The sequence below is a fragment of the Entelurus aequoreus genome, linkage group LG07 (genome assembly GCF_033978785.1).
Source record: "Entelurus aequoreus isolate RoL-2023_Sb linkage group LG07, RoL_Eaeq_v1.1, whole genome shotgun sequence".
NCBI classification, from domain to species: domain Eukaryota; kingdom Metazoa; phylum Chordata; class Actinopteri; order Syngnathiformes; family Syngnathidae; genus Entelurus; species Entelurus aequoreus.
Window position 1 is genome coordinate 3,414,374 of NC_084737.1, and position 19,713 is coordinate 3,434,086.

At 39.2% G+C, this 19,713-nt stretch overlaps 2 protein-coding genes across 4 annotated transcripts in view; one reads left to right on the top strand and one right to left on the bottom strand.

The window, feature by feature from the left end:
- Positions 1–2,744: 2,744 nt before the first annotated feature.
- LOC133653277 (uncharacterized) lies at positions 2,745–13,595 on the bottom strand. Of its 3 annotated transcripts, none has more exons than XM_062052381.1 (2): positions 13,219–13,595; positions 2,745–9,649 (listed from the first exon to the last, which is right to left on the bottom strand). In XM_062052381.1, exon 2 carries the CDS (start codon positions 9,404–9,406, stop codon positions 3,548–3,550), a length of 5,859 nt encoding a protein of 1,952 aa, XP_061908365.1. In that variant the 5' UTR covers positions 9,407–9,649; positions 13,219–13,595; the 3' UTR covers positions 2,745–3,547. The 3 variants fall into 3 exon arrangements, with proteins under 3 accessions (XP_061908365.1, XP_061908363.1, XP_061908366.1); XM_062052379.1 differs by lacking the exon at positions 13,219–13,595 and adding an exon at positions 10,016–10,352; XM_062052382.1 differs by lacking the exon at positions 13,219–13,595 and having other exon boundaries at positions 2,745–6,646; positions 6,728–10,352.
- Positions 13,596–19,466: 5,871 nt separating this feature from the next.
- LOC133653278 (ATP-binding cassette sub-family C member 4-like) overlaps positions 19,467–19,713 on the top strand; it is a 113,343-nt gene continuing 113,096 nt past the window's right edge. The window contains exon 1 of the mRNA XM_062052383.1: positions 19,467–19,685. Coding sequence (XP_061908367.1) covers positions 19,612–19,685 — 74 coding nt within the window. The 5' untranslated portion in view covers positions 19,467–19,611. The remainder of the gene's footprint in view (positions 19,686–19,713) is intronic.

The following is a 19,713-nucleotide window of genomic DNA, read 5'->3' on the forward strand; positions in this document are numbered from 1 at the left end:
AGGCCTTTAATGTTTATTAACTAAACTCAATTAAATTCAGTTTCACCACTTAATCATCATTTTTGCGCTTAAGAAACTTCTCTATGACTTTCAGACTTCTTCTGTTAGTTTGATATTGTCATTACTGCCACAAGTGGCGGAAAAGTGTATTACAACTGACTATAGTACGGACCGCAGCTGAGAAAGGCATGTTTTGTGGCGGCTAAGAAACATTGTACTTAAGTGTGCAAACTGTTTCCACTGAGGGTCGCACACTCAAAACCTCAAAGCATTGCCAAAGACATTTTTATATTTTTTTATTTTCAAAATCATGTTTGGTCCTGGGGACCCAAAAGGGTCTCACTCAGAAAAAATATTTTGAATTTTTTATTTTTTTAAAATATACTCAACAATGAAATCTCTAGATGAGGGGTCACCAACCTTTTTGAAAGCAAGAGCTACTTCTTGGGTAGTGATTAATGCGAAGGGCTACCAGTTTGATACACACTTAAATAAATTGCCAGAAATAGCCAATTTGCTCAATTTACCTTTAACTCTATGTTATTATTAATAATTAATGATATTTACACTTAATTGAACGGTTTAAAAGAGGAGAAAACATGAAAAAAATGACAATTACATTTTGAAACATATTTTATCTTCAATTTCGACTCTTTAAAATTCAAAATTCAACCGAAAAAAAGAAGAGAAAAACTTAAAAAAATAATTTATGGAACATCATTAGTAATTTTTCCTGATTAAGATTAATTTTAGAATTTTGATGACATGTTTTAAATAGGTTAAAATCCAATCTGCACTTTGTTAGAATATATAAGAAATTGGACCAAGCTATATTTCTAACAAAGACAAATCATTATTTCTTCTAGATTTTCCAGAACAAAATTTTTAAAATAAATTCAAAAGACTTTGAAATAAGATTTAAATTTGATTCTACAGATTTTCTAGATTTGCCAGAATTATTTTTTTGAATTTTAATCATAATAAGTTTGAAGAAATATTTCACAAAATATTCTTCGTTGAAAAAACAGAAGCTAAAATAAAGAATTAAATTAAAATGTATTTATTATTCTTTACAATAATAAACATTTTTTTTACTTGAACATTGATTTAAATTGTCAGGAAAGAAGAGGAAGGAATTTAAAAGGTAAAAAGGTATATGTGTTTAAAAATCCTAAAATCATTTTTAAGGTTGTATTTTTTCTCTAAAATTGTCTTTCTGAAAGTTATAAGAAGCAAAGTAAAAAAATTAATGAATTTATTCAAACAAGTGAAGACCAAGTCTTTAAAATATTTTCTGGGATTTTCAAATTCTATTTGAGTTTTGTCTCTCTTAGAATTAAAAATGTCGGGCAAAGCGAGACCAGCTTGCTAGTAAATAAATAAAATTTAAAAAATAGAGGCAGCTCACTGGTAAGTGCTGCTATTTGAGCTATTTTTAGAACAGGCCGGCGGGCTACTCATCTGGTCCTTACGGGCTACCTGGTGCCCGCGGGCACCACGTTGGTGACCCCTGCTCTAGATCAACTTCAGGCCTGTCAATATAACGTTTAAAAAAAAATAAAAATAATGTTTTTATCTTTCAAAACCCCAAGTATGCAATATTTTCTCCCCTAAAAATGTCAAAGAGGAATTTTTGATGTGTAATAATCACAGCCTTAATTAGTCAACAATTCTTAAAAACATTGCTTTTAATTCACTATTATTTTTTGAGCAATGATAGTTTAAAACCCCACAAAAATTCTACAAAAATTTCACTTAAGAGTTAAAAATAAGTCATATTTTTTTTGTATTTTTTTATTTTATTTTCAAGTCTGTAGATCAGCATTTCTTAACCATAGCGCCCCCTCGTGGGCTGCCCCCCAAAAAAACTGTCTCACAGCTGTGGTCTGTATTGTACTCAGTTGTAATACACTTTCCCACCACTTGTGGCAGTAATGACAATATCAAACCAACAGAAGAAGTCTGAAAGTCATCGAGAAGTTTCTGAAGCGCAAAAATGATGACTACAGTGGTGAAGCTGTATTTTCATTTGCACATTAATTCAATTGACAGTTTAGTTAAGAAAAATATTTATTATTAATTTAGTTTATTTATTTGACATCATTTGACAAGGTTAGGTATAATTATTGAATATTATTACAATCAAGAGTAAGATGACTCATTTAGTGTTCATATTTGAGTGGGTCCCGGGCCCTTGTGTCGTGGAAAAGTTGGGGCCCCGAGGTCAAAAAGGTTAAGAACCCTGACCTAGATGACGGGTGTCAAACTTAAAGCCCAGGTACTTTCCTCAAAGTATTCCTTCTTTCCATTTTGACCGGAAAAAAACGTGCAACTGCAGATTTTTGACATTTTAATATTATCTAACAATGCAACAAATATTATGACATCATACATTATAAATCATTTTCACATCAATTAAATGCTTCAATATCTGCTTCAATTGTGAGTTCAAAACAAGCCATTTATCAAATTTCACACTGAAAAACAAAAAAATATTTTTTGGTGAACTCAGTCGCCAGAATTATTATTATTATTATTATTATTATTATTATTATTATTATTATTATTATAATTTTTAATTGAATTTTTATTGACATCCAGCAATCAGACATTCCTATCCATGACATCATATTTGCATACATCATACATTTATTGTCTGCCCTAAATGGAAAAAAGAAGAGAAAAACAGCAACAAAAAAAATAAAAAAATAATATTATTCCGTCCTACGTGTCTGTGTCCGTGACGTTAACAAGTTGACGGATAGCTAACATGAAGATTCCAAGGAAAGGGAAGAAAGAGTCCAGGCCTTTTATCTTTAAGAAGCTTTAGTGGTTTTCACAGGGAATGCACTTTTCCTTTCTTCTTGTCTAATTGGTCATTTCTTTCTTTGTTGTTATTATTGTAAAACTGTATAAAGAGACACAAAATATATGTCAAATAAACACCACTAAGTAACTACATTTCCATAAATGTTTGCTGCATAATATGTTTTCACACATACACACACAGCCCATACAATAGCATGTAAACAGTGCTCATAAAGTGATGTAAATAGCCCTATACAGCCCATGTAATACTCATAGCCACACATGAATAGGATTTACATTTATAAACATTGCACCCTCCCTTAGAGGAGTGAGCGAGCAAAGAAGCTACATGCTAAGTAGCAACAAGCTAAAAAGTAGAACAAGCTATCGTCGCACAGTGCTATTTCTACATTTACACACACACACAACGTCTTCATGTTACTCATAAAACAGACACAAGACTTACAGACAATGTTTCCAAGGCACTTTGTGGGAAGAAACAACAAACTTGGAGCGCTGAAACACGTAAACCTGTCTCGTGTGTAAACAAGTGGGCGTCTGACTGTCGTGCTGAGACTACCGGAAACTAGAGGAGGGACCAACTCGCCTTCAAAATAAAAGTCCCTTCTTATTACCTGATAATGTTACGTCACACTCCCCGCCTGGTATAAATACTATACCACTATTTCGAACTGCAGTAGGAACATGATTGATACAAATTACAGAAACCTAACTTAACTTAGTCTGTATCATTAGCTGCCAAGAGAAGGACTGTCTCAGAGACAGGCCTCAGAAAAGTCTTTGCAGATCCAGATCTTGTGACCTTGAGTTCTATCTTCCTGACCTTCCCGTCCTGGTCGGGGAAAGTCTTTGTGACAAGAGCCAGGGGCCACTCGTTCCTCTTAGCTTGATTGTCTTTGAGCAACACAAGGTCACCCTCCTTCAGATTAGGCTTGACATCTTGCCACTTGTTGCGATTTTGAAGTGTGGGAAGGTATTCGCGCCTCCATCTGTGCCAAAAGGTGTTGGCGAGATGCTGCACCTTCCTCCACTGCTGGCGGTAGAGATCCTTGTTGTCGAACGTTCCAGGAGGGGCAGGGAGAGTGCACAACTTCTGCGTCAATAGCGAAGCAGGGGTCAGAAGGAAAGGAGATTCCGGGTCTGAGGAGATCGGTGTGAGTGGTCTGGCATTAATGATCGCTGTTACTTCTGCCATTAGCGTAGACAACACTTCATGAGTGAGATGTGATCGGCTGGATTCTTGAAGCATGGAGTCAAGAATTCTTCTGGAGACTCCAATCATGCGTTCCCAGGCTCCTCCCATATGGGAGGAATGAGGCGGGTTGAAAATCCACGTACACCCTTCCTCACCCAAATACTTCCTGACATTGGGCTCTTTGGGATCTGTTAGGACCATGTGCAACTCCTTGCAGGCACCAATGAAGTTTGTCCCACAGTCGGAACGAATCTGCTTTGCGGGTCCTCTCAGTGCAAATAATCGACGTAAAGCGTTGATGAAACTTGATGTTTCCATTGATTCGATGAGTTCTATGTGCACGGCACGCGTGCTCATGCACGTGAAGAGCACTGCCCACCTCTTGCTTTCAGCTTGACCTCCACGGGTCCGTCTCGTGGTGACAGACCAGGGACCGAACACATCAAGTCCCACATAGGTAAAAGGTGGTTCTGTGCACAGACGGTCAGGGGGAAGATCCGCCATTTTCTGTTCAGCAGTCCTTCCACGAAGTTTGTTGCAAACCACACATTTGCGGAGAATGCTGTTGATGCACCGTTTGGCACCAACAATCCAGTATCCTGCTGTACGGATGGATCCTTCTGTGAAGACACGACCCTGATGTTTGACCTTTTGGTGGTAGTGTCTCACAAGGAGCTTCCCAATTTGGTTGTGGGCTGGAATGATAATAGGAAACTGCTCTCCAATGTCCAGTGTGGCATGCTTGAGCCTTCCTCCTATCCTCAAAAGTCCCTTTTCATCCATGTAAGGGTCCAGCTTTCTTAGGGGACTGTCTTTTGGAATGTTTTTCCCAGCAGCCAAGCAGTCGAGCTCAGTTCTGTAAGTCTCTTTTTGCACACAACTAATTATGATAGTCTCTGCTTTTGATAGTTGTGCTGTAACGGGTTTAGTGATATCGCCGGTTGTGACTGGTGCTCTTTTACGTTCCAGCATGTTGGTTATGGAAGTGATAGCCCGTACTAGTGACTTCCATGTGGAAAATCGCCCAAACCGATGAGATCCTAGCTTAGAGTGAGGAATGGAAAGTGCTGTAGCATGGGAACGTACCTCGCTGTCAGTGTCTGGGTCGACGAGCTTGTGATGTTCCATTTCAGAGCTGGGAACTTCATCAGGCAGGTACAGAAAGGTGGGTCCTGTGAACCATGTAGTGTTTGTTAGCTCCGTTGCAGGAACTGATCGTGAAGCATGATCTGCTGGGTTTTGAGCTGTGTGGACGTAGTGCCACTGATCTGGTTTGGTTGACCTTCTGATTCGCTGCACCCTGTTGCAGACGTACACGTAGAATCGCCTGGTCTGGTTGTAGATGTATCCCAGGACGACTCTGCTGTCTGTGTAGAAATGCATTGTGTCAATACAAATGTCCAGCTCTCTCTGTACCAACTCTGCCATTTCCACTGCGAGTACAGCAGCTCCCAATTCCAGTCTTGGAATAGTGTGGGCGGATGGAGGTGCTAGTTTCGCCTTTCCCAGGACAAAACCGACGTGGCACCCTCCATCGCTGTCAATTACTTTGAGGTAGCCAACGGCAGCGATAGCCTTTACTGAAGCGTCACAGAAAAAATGAAGTTCTCTCTTCTGTGCAGTAGACAAGGTGGTAGTTGAGTACGCTCTAGGTATCCTAATGTCTTGTAAATCTTGTAATGAATCTTTCCACATCTTCCATTCAGCTTCCTTTGTCTTCGGTAGAGGGGTGTCCCAGTCAAGGGCTTCGTTGCAAGTCAGTTCTCGGAGTAGAAACTTCCCTTGAATGACGACTGGAGCTACAAGACCGAGAGGGTCGAACAGGCTGTTCACTACTGCTAGAGCACCTCTACGTGTGTAGGGTTTCTCTGTGGCTATTGTTTTGTAGGTGAAGATGTCATGCTTTAGCTCCCAGCTGAGTCCCAAACTGCGTTGGACGAGAGTGGAGTTGTCGTCGAAATCCAAGTTTTGTAGTCCTCCTGCATGATCTTCCTGAGAGAAGGCCTTTAGCACATTAGAGCAGTTGGATGCTATCTTGTGGAGTCTCAGGTTTGAAGCAGCCAACATCTCCTGTGTCCTTGTCAGCAGGTCGATGGCTTCCGTGGCTGAAGGTAGCGACGTGAGCCCGTCATCGACGTAGAAGTCGCGTTCCACAAAGTGTTTGGCATCTAATCCATGTTCCTCTGCTCCATGTTCTGCTGCACGGTGAAGCCCGTAGATGGCTACTGCTGGGGAGGGTGAGTTACCGAATATATGGACTTTCATGCGATACTCCACAATCTCTTGGCCGGGGTCGTTTTCTTTGAACCACAAGAAGCGCAAAAAGTCTCTGTTGTCTTTGCGAACGACAAAGCTGTGGAACATTTGTTCAATGTCTGCTATTACAGCAACAGTCTCTCTTCTGAAGCGCAGCAACACGCCAAGCAAACTGTTGTTTAGATCCGGCCCAGTAAGTAGTACGTCATTCAGGGAAATGCCATGATCTTGAGCACTGGAGTCGAAGACGACCCTGATCTTGTCCGGCTTCTGGGGATGATAGACACCAAAAATAGGTAAGTACCAGCACTCACCTCCTTCCTCTAGTGGCGGTGCCAACTCAGCATGGTTGCGATCGAAGATTTTCTGCATGAAGGCAAAGAAGTCATCCTTCATCTTTGGCTTTCTTTCAAAGGTGCGACGAAGAGTGGTAAGTCTGCTGAGTACTTGTTGTCTATTGTTTGGCAGTCTTTGACGAGGAGATCTGAATGGAAGCGGTGCCACCCAGCTGTTGGTGTCATCCATTGTCATCTCTCTGTCCATGAAATCCAGGAACATTCGGTCCTCGATGGAAAGTCCTACTTGATCATCATCTTTAGTGCTCTGGAAGATCGTGTTGCCCAAGTTGCTGTCATCGAGGACAGGGATGTTGAATTTAAGGCTGCTAGAAGAAGTTGCATTGTGTACTTTGGAGCTGAACCTTTCCTTGACTTGAAGCTGGTTGGGACATGGAGTGAGGAGAGATGGTCTTCCATTTTCAAGCACACTGGTACGGTAGGAAGTCACAGCTGCCGCTTTGTGGGCTGACCCGAGACACACATCTCCTACGACAACCCAGCCAAGATCCAGTCGTTGGGCGAAGGGGGCACTCTGAGGACCGTTACGCTGCTCTCTGACTTTATGGACCTGAAGGACGTCGCGTCCAAGAAGTATTAGTATCTGGGCTTCAGGGTCCAGACGTGGGATCATGTGAGCGATGGACCTCAAGTGGTTGTGGTGTCGTGCGACCTCGGGAGTTGGGATCTCGGACCGGTCGTCTGGCATGTGGTTACATTCTATGAGTGTTGGAAGCACCACACTGGTTTTTCCATCCAGAGACTCTGCGATGAACCCAGTGGCTCTCCTTCCGGATGTCTCGGAGACTCCTGCACATGTCCGGAGAGTGTAAGGTGAGTCTGAACCTTTGATTTGGAAGAGGTCAAAGAACTCAGACCTCGCCAGGGATCTGTTGCTCTGGTCATCTAGGAGGATGTAGACGTTAGTAGCTCTGTCTGGGTGTGTTTTGGGATAAACCTTAACAAGGCATATCTTGGAACAGGACCGGAGGCTTTGCCCTTTGCCGCAGACTTCTGTACATTTCGAGGTGACTGCTGGTCCAGGCGCTTTCTCTTCACTCTCCCCGCCATACTGTGAGGGGGGGTCCTTGTTCTCTTTATCCCACGGTGGAGGTCCAGGATGAAGTGCGGCTACATGGTCGTCGCTCTCACATTCATTACACTTGAGAGCAGTCTTACAGTTCCTCGCCAGGTGGGTCGTGGAGGAGCAACACTTGAAGCAGACCCCATTGTCTTTCAGAAAGGCTCTGCGCTCTTCAAGTGGTTTGCTTCGAAAACCACGGCACTTGTTCAGAGGATGGGGTTTCTGATGTATGGGACACTGTCTCCCGACATCGTCGAGCTTGTAACTTGAACTGAACATTTGAGAAGTTGAGTTGTTTCCTTCGACATCTGTCTTGTGGGTAGATACTTGTCGTTTAGCGTATCTTGCCCCTCTTTCAAACTGTTCGTGCTTTGGGAGATGATTAGATGTTTTCAGCGGAGTTAGAGTGAGGGAAAAACTGGGGTCGTTTCTTCTACGTGCTTCGCTGCAGATGAAGTCGGTGAAGTAGGCAAAAGGGGGAAAGGAAACATTGTACTGCTCCTTGTACTGAGAACCCTTAGCCAACCATTTTTCTTGCAGACCGTGTGGCAGCTTTTCTACAATGGGGTTCACACCCCTGGCTGTGTCCAGGTATGAGAGCCCTTGCAGGTAGTCTTCAGACTTAGCAGCGTTTAACTCTGAGAGCAGGTCTCCAAGTTCCCTTAGTTTTGTGGGTTCTTTGTTGGACAGCTTCGGAAAATCCTCAAGTCTTTTGAAGAGGGATCTCTCTATCACCTCCGGGGAGCCGTAGCACTCTTCTAGGCGTTCCCAGACAAGTTGCAGACCTACAGCAGGGTTGGCGACATGGACAGAGCGAATCCTTTTGACATGCTCCGAGGACTCTCTTCCTAGCCACTTTGTTAATAGGTTGAGTTCCTCACTGGCATTTAAGTTGAGTTCTCCAGTAGCGTTGATGTAAGAGGACTTCCATGCCCAGTAGTTTTCCGGGTGGTCGTTGAACTGGGTGAGACCGGAACTCACAAGCTCCCGGCGCACAAAATATCTTGCAATGTCACTCATAGCAGTCATGTCTTTTGGATTTGACTGCAGCGGGGTTCTGAGAGGGGGATAATATGACTGGACAGGCGAGAACTGACGAGGTGGGACCGTGTCAGGGAACTGTCGATGTACTGCAGGCACCGACCTTGTGTGTTGCTGTGTAGCAGCTGATGTAGGCCTCCCAGTTTGTTGTGTAGGAGCAGTAATTGTCAACTCTTTGGGTAGTTGAGCTGCAGCTGACAGTTGAGGAGCTTGGGGAGTATATGTTTCTAGTACAGGGGGCTCTCCATAGCTAGATTGTCGCTTTGTGTGTTGTTCAACATAGTCGTGTGTGCGTTGGTTGCTATTGCTAGCCAATCCAAAGTGGCTCATTCTACTTCCTTCACGGCTCTCAAGCTCAGCTGCTTCTTCGAGGAATTGGGTTTCAGCTAATGCTGCTGCTACCTCCTTCTCATCCTGCAGTGTTGATAACTCGGCTGCTATTCTGGCTTCTTTAGCCTTCAGTTCTGCTTCTCGGCGTCCGTAGGAAGCGCGTGCGCGCGCAGCTTCGAGTTTAGCGCGGGCCTTGATAGCAGCTTTGCTAGTTGAGGAAAGACTGGATCCTGCAGTTGTGGTGGAATGCAGGGAGGCAGCGTCGTGTCCACGGTCTCTTTCCGTGCTGGCCACATCACCGCTGCCGATGTCTCCACTTGTTTCGGCGTTGTCCATTTTTATTGCTTCTGTTGTTAAAGTGCCCGCCGTGAAGCTTGTCTTTTTACTATTCCGTCCTACGTGTCTGTGTCCGTGACGTTAACAAGTTGACGGATAGCTAACATGAAGATTCCAAGGAAAGGGAAGAAAGAGTCCAGGCCTTTTATCTTTAAGAAGCTTTAGTGGTTTTCACAGGGAATGCACTTTTCCTTTCTTCTTGTCTAATTGGTCATTTCTTTCTTTGTTGTTATTATTGTAAAACTGTATAAAGAGACACAAAATATATGTCAAATAAACACCACTAAGTAACTACATTTCCATAAATGTTTGCTGCATAATATGTTTTCACACATACACACACAGCCCATACAATAGCATGTAAACAGTGCTCATAAAGTGATGTAAATAGCCCTATACAGCCCATGTAATACTCATAGCCACACATGAATAGGATTTACATTTATAAACATTGCACCCTCCCTTAGAGGAGTGAGCGAGCAAAGAAGCTACATGCTAAGTAGCAACAAGCTAAAAAGTAGAACAAGCTATCGTCGCACAGTGCTATTTCTACATTTACACACACACACAACGTCTTCATGTTACTCATAAAACAGACACAAGACTTACAGACAATGTTTCCAAGGCACTTTGTGGGAAGAAACAACAAACTTGGAGCGCTGAAACACGTAAACCTGTCTCGTGTGTAAACAAGTGGGCGTCTGACTGTCGTGCTGAGACTACCGGAAACTAGAGGAGGGACCAACTCGCCTTCAAAATAAAAGTCCCTTCTTATTACCTGATAATGTTACGTCACAAATATTAACAAATAAAGGAATTTTAAAAAATTATAAAAATACAAAATTAAATAATTAAAAAAATGTAATAATATAAACAGATAGTAAATAGATAAACAGAAAAAAAACTATAAACATATAGGTAGTAGGGTTGTATGGTATACCGGTACTAGTATAGTACCGGTATACTAATGAATCATATTCGGTACTATACCGCCTCTAAAAAGTACCCCCCCCCCCCCCCCCCAACCCTAACCCTAACCCTTTTGTGGTCCCCTTTATTTAGAAAAATACCGAAAAGTATCGAAATACATTTTGGTATCGGGACAACACTAATAAGTAGTAATCTTTTTTAAACAGTACAATCACTAATTCGAGAAAATAAAATTATGGAATTTTTATCCTTAAAGAAAAAAAGTGGTAGTGTTTTTCCATTCACAGTAAAATGCTGTAAAAACCAGCGTAAACGTTTTGGTAAAATGATGCTGACTGACTGAGAGGTTTTTTGTTTTTTTACCGTGATATCTACTTTTTTTTTTTTACTGTGCATGTAAAAATATGATGAAATAAATGCATTGTAATAATATCATCATCAATCCTTTATAGTGGTATTTTATTTATGAGGGCTGTGACTCTTTGGGCACCTCACGACTCCATGCAATTCCTGGAGCTAATAATTACATTCACAATTGAATCTCAAATCTAAACAATTCTCAATTCAAAATCAATACATTGGATGCTAGTTCTATGATGAACTACATTCCTCCATAAAGTAGATAAACAGCTCTGATCAATTTCTATATTACTTAAAATAAACCTTGGTTTTATTTAATACAATTCTAGCCAAACATTTAATAAAGTCAAATAGAAATAAGACAAAAATAAGTATCTAACACTTCTCTTTTCAAAAGTAAATGTGTACAGCAGATATAGATCATCTACATCAGGGGTCACCGACCTTTTTGAAAGCAAGAGCTACTTCTTGGGTAGTGATTAATGCGAAGGGCTACCAGTTTGATACACACTTAAATAAATTGCCAGAAATAGCCAATTTGCTCAATTTACCTTTAACTCTATGTTATTATTAATAATTAATGATATTTACACTTAATTGAACGGTTTAAAAGAGGAGAAAACACGAAAAAAATGACAATTACATTTTGAAACATAGTTTATCTTCAATTTCGACTCTTTAAAATTCAAAATTCAACAGAAAAAAAGAAGAGAAAAACTTTAAAAAAGAATTTATGGAACATCATTAGTAATTGTTCCTGATTAAGATTAATTTTAGAATTTTGATGACATGTTTTAAATAGGTTAAAATCCAATCTACACTTTGTTAGAATATATAACAAATTGGACCAAGCTATATTTCTAACAAAGACAAATCATTATTTCTTCTAGATTTTCCAGAACAAAAATTTTAAAATAAATTCAAAAGACTTTGAAATAAGATTTAAATTGGATTCTACAGATTTTCTAGATTTGCCAGAATAATTTTTTTGAATTTTAATCATAATAAATTTGAAGAAATATTTCACAAATATTCTTCGTCGAAAAAACAGAAGCTAAAATAAAGAATTAAATTAAAATGTATTTATTATTCTTTACAATAAAAAATTTTTTTTTACTTGAACATTGATTTAAATTGTCAGGAAAGAAGAGGAAGGAATTTAAAAGGTAAAAAGGTATATGTGTTTAAAAATCCTAAAATCATTTTTATGGTTGTATTTTTTCTCTAAAATTGTCGTTCTGAAAGTTATAAGAAGCAAAGTAAAATAATTAATGATTTTATTTAAACAGGTGAAGACCAAGTCTTTAAAATATTTTCTTGGATTTTCAAATTCTATTTGAGTTTTGTCTCTCTTAGAATTTAAAATGTCGGGTAAGCGAGACCAGCTTGCTAGTAAAGAAATACAATTTAAAAAAAATAGAGGCAGCTCACTGGTAAGTGCTGCTATTTGAGCTATTTTTAGAACAGGCCAGCGGGCTACTCATCTGGTCCTTACGGGCTACCTGGTGCCCGCGGGCACCGCGTTGGTGACCCCTGGTCTACATCTACTATATGATTAAAAAATAAATGAAAACAATAATTACAAAATAAATAGGTTTTATATGTTTTTGATCAATTATTAATTGAAAAAAAAAACATTTTTGACACCCCTATTATTTACTGTTACAAGTGACCCTCTGAGGGCCGTTAACTGCGATGTGGCCCTCAATGACAACCAGTTTGAGACCCCTGCTCTAGAGTAACTTTAGATCTATCCATCCATTGTAAGTTTTCATTATTTCTTTCTCTTTTTCTGGGGGAGGTTGTTTGTTTTATGCACTTTTTGTCAATGAAAATTTCGTTTTTCATATGGCAAACACACAAAATATGCAATATTTCCCCCCCAAAATATTCTTCAAGTGTGATATTTGATGTGAAGTAATTGGCGCCTTAAATAGATCAACAATTCATAACATTGATTTTGATTCATTATTATTTTTGAGCAATGACAGCTTTAAAGAAAAGAAAAGAGCCTACATGGCAGTTTTGTGTTATTAGAGTCAACATTGCAACTTGTTCTCCTTACATTTCACCTGTTTGCTCTCATGTTTTATTTGTTTACTAGTATTTTATTTGTTTACTAGAATGGGGTCCCGAAAAAAAAAAATTGGGCCTCCGGGCTGCAATTTGGACGCCCTGTACTAAAGGTTTGCGTGTACTAAACATGATAGCACACGCAAAACGGCTCTAGTAAGGATTGCGTCTCTAAAATGTAACTTTTAGCGTGTCTGTCTTCGTATATTTGCAGAATATGTGCTGATTTGTTAGCACAACACCCACAATCCTGGTAGGCGGAGATGCAAATATGAACATTTGGTGCTCTCAATGGGATTTATCAAAACTCAACACATTTTCAATCGTTTTAGAAAATTGGGGAAGTAAAGAATTTGTTTTGGTGTCCAACTTTTGCTCTTTTCATTTTGTTTGTAAAATTCCCCGTTAGAAAAGATAGGTTTCCGATTCACGTTAAAGTCTTCAATTACCTTTTTCATCACTTCCATATCAAGTGTGTGACAATCAGTGGAGGTCTTCAGTTCCAATTTGCATGTTCTCCTCTTACTTACGATGTCCCACGTTGCTCTCATGTTATTTTACTTCATCCTTGACTGTAATATTATTTTCTACGTGCTGGTAAGATGCTGGTTAGATTGTTTTTGTACGCTCGGTCCTTACTTCCTGTCTCTGTGGATCTTTGTGTCCTCTTACTTAGGATGTCCCACGTTGCTCTCATGTTCTTTTACTTCATCCTTGACTGCAATATTATTTTCTACGTGCTGGTAAGATGCTGGTTAGATTGTTTTTGTACGCTCGGTCCTTACTTCCTGACTCTGTGGATCTTTGTGTCATATATAAAGGTATTTTTCTTGTTGCAAGCATTTTTCAATCCCTTTGTCATCATTTGTTCTTCTTTTGCTTCCTGCTAAAATGTGTAAAAGGACAATGTTTGTCATAAAGTGCCATGAAAGTATTCAAAGAAATGCCTTCATCTTCACTGCACACATTGTCACAACTTTGTTCCCTCAGATCGTTCAAAAAAAATATGTATAGGGGGCGTAGTGGGTAGAGCGGCCGTGCCAGAAACCTGAGGGTTGCAGGTTCGCTCCCCGCCTCTTGACATCCAAATTGCTGCCGTTGTGTCCATGGGCAGGACACTTCACCCTTGCCCCCGGTGCCGCTCACACTGGTGAATGAATGATGAATGATAGGTGGTGGTCGGAGGGGCCGTAGGCGTAAATTGCAGCCTTGCTTCCGTCAGCCTACCACAGGGCAGCTGTGGCTACAAATGTAGCTTACCACCACCAGGTGTGAATGAATGATGGCTTCCCACTTCTCTGTGAGCGCTTTGAGTGTCTAATAATAGAAAAGCGCGATATAAAATCTAATCCATTATTATTATTATCATTATATATGTATATTTATGTATATATGTGTGTTGTATGTGTGTATATATGTATATATATATATGTATGTATATGTATATATATATATATATATATGTATATATATATATGTCTTAATTAGATTATCCCAAAAAAATAGTGCTCGATACCGTGGTAGAGCGTAATATGTACGCGTGGGAAAAATCACAAGACTATTTCATCTCTACAGGCCTGTTTCATGAGGGGTTTCCCTCAATCATCAGATTTTAATAGAAGCATTCACATACCGTGGTTTATATAGGGCACAGAACGGGTAGGTGCAGGCAGGCGTAGGGCCGTGGTGATTGGCTCATGTGTTACCTAGGAGGTGTTTCCTTCTGTGACGGCATGCTGATACAATTTCGCTGCGCTTGTTGAGGGATGACAGGTCTGGACGGTATATAATAAATGCTTAAAAGAGAAACTGTTTATGTTTACAAACATATGAACCCTAAATAGTATCTTATTCACCATGTGATTGGCAGCAGTTGACGGGTTATGTTTAAAAGCGCATACCAGCATTCTTTACACATACAAACTGTAGCACACAAAAAAGCACATTTAATAAACATTATTATGGTCTTAGCTTTCTTGCTGGACAGCCACACAGCCAGCCTCTGCGTGTGTACCACGCCGTTTGAAAAGAACGGGTCTGAAGCAAACCTTTTAGCTTCGGCGTTGGTGTACCTTTAATTATTACCTCCTGCTTCCATTGAAAGTCCGGTTTAGAAAACTGTTTTATTTGACATATTGTAGCATCCAGAAGAAGTGCACACCAAGTCTGACGCTCTTTTTTTTAACTTTTATTGAGCAACTTATAATAACACAGCTCAACTTATCTGGTTCCTTCCACACGCACGTCTATATCCTCCTCATTTCCGCAACAACAACACTTCCTCCTTCTTCGCCAATCATCTTACAGGCGTGCTACGTTCACAACCATGGGAATTCTAAATGTCACTCAATCCAGAACACAACATCAACTTCAGCAGGTCGTTACAATATGTAATCCTCCATGTTTTTAATAAAAGTTCAGGCGAGAGGAAAAAATAAACGATCGCTGCACTTGACTTGCTAACTGTTGCTTGTTCTCACTTCTTCTGCGGCCGAGGAATGATCTCTGGGATCACTACCGCCCTCTACCACCAGGAGGCCGTATTACTGCCAGCCTCAGCCAGTGCGTCTTTTGCAGCCGTTTTATGATTGCCCAGCACAAGAAATACGTGACACACATACAGTTGTTGACAAAATACACTGTACATTATATACCTCAGCTAACTAAACTATGGAAATGTATAATATAATTCATATAGCAATACGCTCTCACTGCACAGCAGGCCAGCAGTTAGCAGAGTCATTGCGCAATCCATGTTGAGGCACAAATCCGTGACGTGCCTCAACTGGCTGCTGACTCACCGCAAGTATTTGAACGGCAAATGTGAAAATTCAGCGATTTTGAATAAAAATAATCTAAAACTGGTGAAGTTACATGGAAAATAACTTTAGTATAATCACTAGATACATATAACAATTTAATTTTTTTTTTTTCTTTTTACTTTTTTTTCCTTTCCATTATGGCATGTGAGGCGGGGCCTCCCCTGCCTCACATGCCATAATGGAAAGAAAAAAAAAGTAAAAAGAAAAAATAATAATTAAATTGTTATATGTGACTGCACGTCACTGATGTGTATGTGTATATATGTATATGTATATATATATGTGTATGTATCTATCTATCTATCTATCTATCTATACTTGCCAACCCTCCCGGTTCTACCGGGAGACTCCCGGAATTCAGCGCCTCTCCCGATAACCTCTTGGAAGAAATGTTCTCCCGATAAACTCCCGGAATTCAGCCGGAGCTGGAGGCCACGCCCCCTCCAGCTCCATGCGGACCTGAGTGGGGACACGTCCGTTTTCACGTCCGCTTTCCCACGATATAAACAGCGTGCCTGCCCAATGACGTTATAACTGTAGAATGATCGAGGGCGAGTTCTTGGTTTCTTATGTGGGTTTTATTGTTAGGCAGTTTCATTAACGTCCTCCCAGCGCGGTAACTACACACAACAACGCCAGTCACGTTTTCGCCTACCGTAAAGCAGTTCGTCTGCCGTAAACAGCAATGTTGTGACACTCTTAAACAGGACAATACTGCCATCTACTGGATAGCCTCCGGAACACTGAAATTCAAGTATTTCTTTTATTTATATGTATGATAAAATAAATATATATAGCCAGAATTCACTGAAAGTCAAGTATTTCATACATATTATATATATATATATATATATATATATATATATATATATATATATATATATATATATATATATATATATATATATACTGTATGTATATATATATACATATATATATATATATATATATATATATATATATATATATATATATATATATATATATATATATATATATATATATATATATATATATATGTCTTAATTTAAAAATTTAAAAATTTAAAAATAGTGATCAATACCGTGGTAGAGCGCAATATATGTATGTGTGGAGAAAAAAAATCACAAGACTATTTCATCTCTACAGGCCTGTTTCATGAGGGGTTCCCTCAATCATCAGGAGATTTTAATAGAAGCATTCACATACCATGGTTTATATAGGGCACAGAAAAGGGTAGGTACAGGCAGGCGTAGGGGCGTGGTGATTGGCTCATGTGTTACCTAGGAGGTGTTTCCTTCTGTGACGGCGGTATATAATAAACAGTTTCTCTTTCAAGCATAGCTTGAAAGAGAAACTGTTTATTATATACCGCCCAGACCTGTCATCCCTCAACAAGCGCAGCGAAATTGTATCAGCATGCCGTCACAGAAGGAAACACCTCCTAGGTAACACATGAGCCAATCACCACGCCCCTACGCCTGCCTGTACCTACCCGTTCTGTGTCCTATATAAACCACGGTATGTGAATGCTTCTATTAAAATCTTCTGATGATTGAGGAAACCCCTCATGAAACAGGCCTGTAGAGATGAAGTAGTCTTGTGATTTTTTTCCCCCACACATACATATATATATATATATATATATATATATATATATATATATATATATATATATATATATATATATATATATATATATGATGTCATACACACACACACACACATATATATATATATATATATATATGTATATATATATATATATATATATATATATATATATGTATATATATATATATGATGTCATACACATATTTATATATATATATGATGTCATACATATATATATATATATATATATGATGTCATACACACATATATATGTATATATATATATATATATATATATATATATATATATATATATATATATATATATATATGATGTCATACACATATATATATTTATATATATATATGATGTCATACACATATATATATATATATATATATATATATATATGATGTCATACATATATACATATATATATATTATATATATGAAATATATATGAAATGCTCCAGTTGGTGAATTCTAGCTGTAAATATACTCCTCCCCTCTTAGCCACGCCCCCGCCCAGCACCCGCCCCACCCCCCACCTCCCGGAATCGGAGGTCTCAAGGTTGGCAAGTATGATATATATACATGTATATATACACACACACGCCTTACTTGTAGGACTTTTATCATTGTGTGATAAATAAAGCCTCTCCCAGGGGTCACCAACCTTTTTGAAACCAAGGGCTACTTCTTGGGTACTGATTAATGCGAAGGGCTACCAGTTTGATACACACTTAAATAAATTGCCAGAAGTAGCCAATTTGCTCAATTTACCTTTAACTCTGTTATTATTGATAATTAATTATATTTATCTTTGTGGAAACACTGATCATCTTAATGATTTCTCACAATAAATATATATAGAAACAGATAAATATCAATATGCAACACTTTATTTTTATATTTTCTCTAAGTGCACATTTTTCAAATTGAACATTTTCAAATGATCACTGAAATCACAATATCCCATTTTAACTAGCTAGCCACTAACATTTTTTAACAAATCATGAATTACTTTGCACCATGTTTGTACAAATAATAACTCATGTAAAATACAAAAGTAAACTCTCAAATTTTTAAATCATGTCACAATTTGAACTGGACACCAAATCTGTTATCTGTTTCTTTGTCAGTTAGTGGGAAGCCTGGCATTGCATGCTGTTAACTAGTGTGTTGTACTCTGGTGTGTAACTTGACACTGCAACTCTGAGTGAGTCTTGCAGATGTGCATCAGTGAGGCGTGTTCTGTGTTTGTTCTTGATGAAGTTCATGTCAGAAAAGGCTGATTCACAAAGATAAGATTTTTCCTCATTGTTTGCGGAACCTTCTTAATCTTTTGGACATATTTTCACAGCAATCTGGCCTTAAGCTTAATTATGATAAATGTAAAATGTTAAGGATCGGAAATCTAAAGGGAACGTCCTTTCGAATGGAATGCAAAGTGTTTTGTTTATAAATTATATGCAATCTGTTGTGTTCCCTAATTTTTTTCTGTGTACATGAATGAAGGTGTGTGTTGCTGAGTCCGACTTGGACATTATCTGGACTGGCCTGGTTTAAAAAACCCTTTAAAAAAATCTAATTTCATTGACGACCTGGTCTGTTGAAGATAAGGCCCTTTTTTAAAAAATAAAATAAAATAAGATAAATAAATAAAAAACATTTTCTTGGATAAAAAGAAAGTAAAACAATATAAAAATAATTACATAAAAAATAGTAATTAATGAAAATGTTAGTGGACCAGCAGCCTATACAATCATGTGTGCTTCAGGGACTGTGTCCCTTGCAGATGTGTTGTCTATGTTGTGGGAACCAGAATATTGGTAGCAGAAAGAAATAACCCCTTTTGTGTGGATGAGTGTGCATGGGGGAGGTTGTGTTTGGGTTGATGCACTGATTGAAAGTGTATTTCGTGTTTTTTCTATGTAGATTTAATTTAAAAAAATAAAAAAAATAAAAAATTTTTTTTTTTTTTTTTTATTTTATTTTTTTTTAGAACAGGCCCGCGGGCGACTCATCTGGTCCTTACGGGCGACCTGGTGCCCGCGGGCACCGCGTTGGTGACCCCTGCTCTCCTCTTCTATCCTACGATGTCAACTCGTGACGCTTTCTTCTTTTGTTGGGGGGTTTCATTTTCGTCAACTTTCCCAGGCGTTCATGTCGAGCGTCGTGGCTGTCAGCCAATGGCGTGCGAGCACCGCTGAGAGGCAGCCAACGGGAGGCCGCTCCTCTCCGCCAATCAGGAGTGGCGTGGGCGGAGCCTAATGGTGTCATTTTCTTGTAGCATAATGATGAGAAAGCAGCGCTTTAGTTGCCGCGGGCGGCATTAAAGGACGACTCACGTAACATGTGCCGTCATCACGTCTAGCTGCTCTGCTCAGCGAGAGGCAAGCCGCGCTGCCTGGGGGTGGAATACTATGGAAAAGGAGCGCAAAGATGGCAGGACGAACCCGGCGGGGTCGGCGAATATCCTCTCCAAGATCTTTTTCTGGTAAGAAAGTCCAAAACCGGAAGTGAAA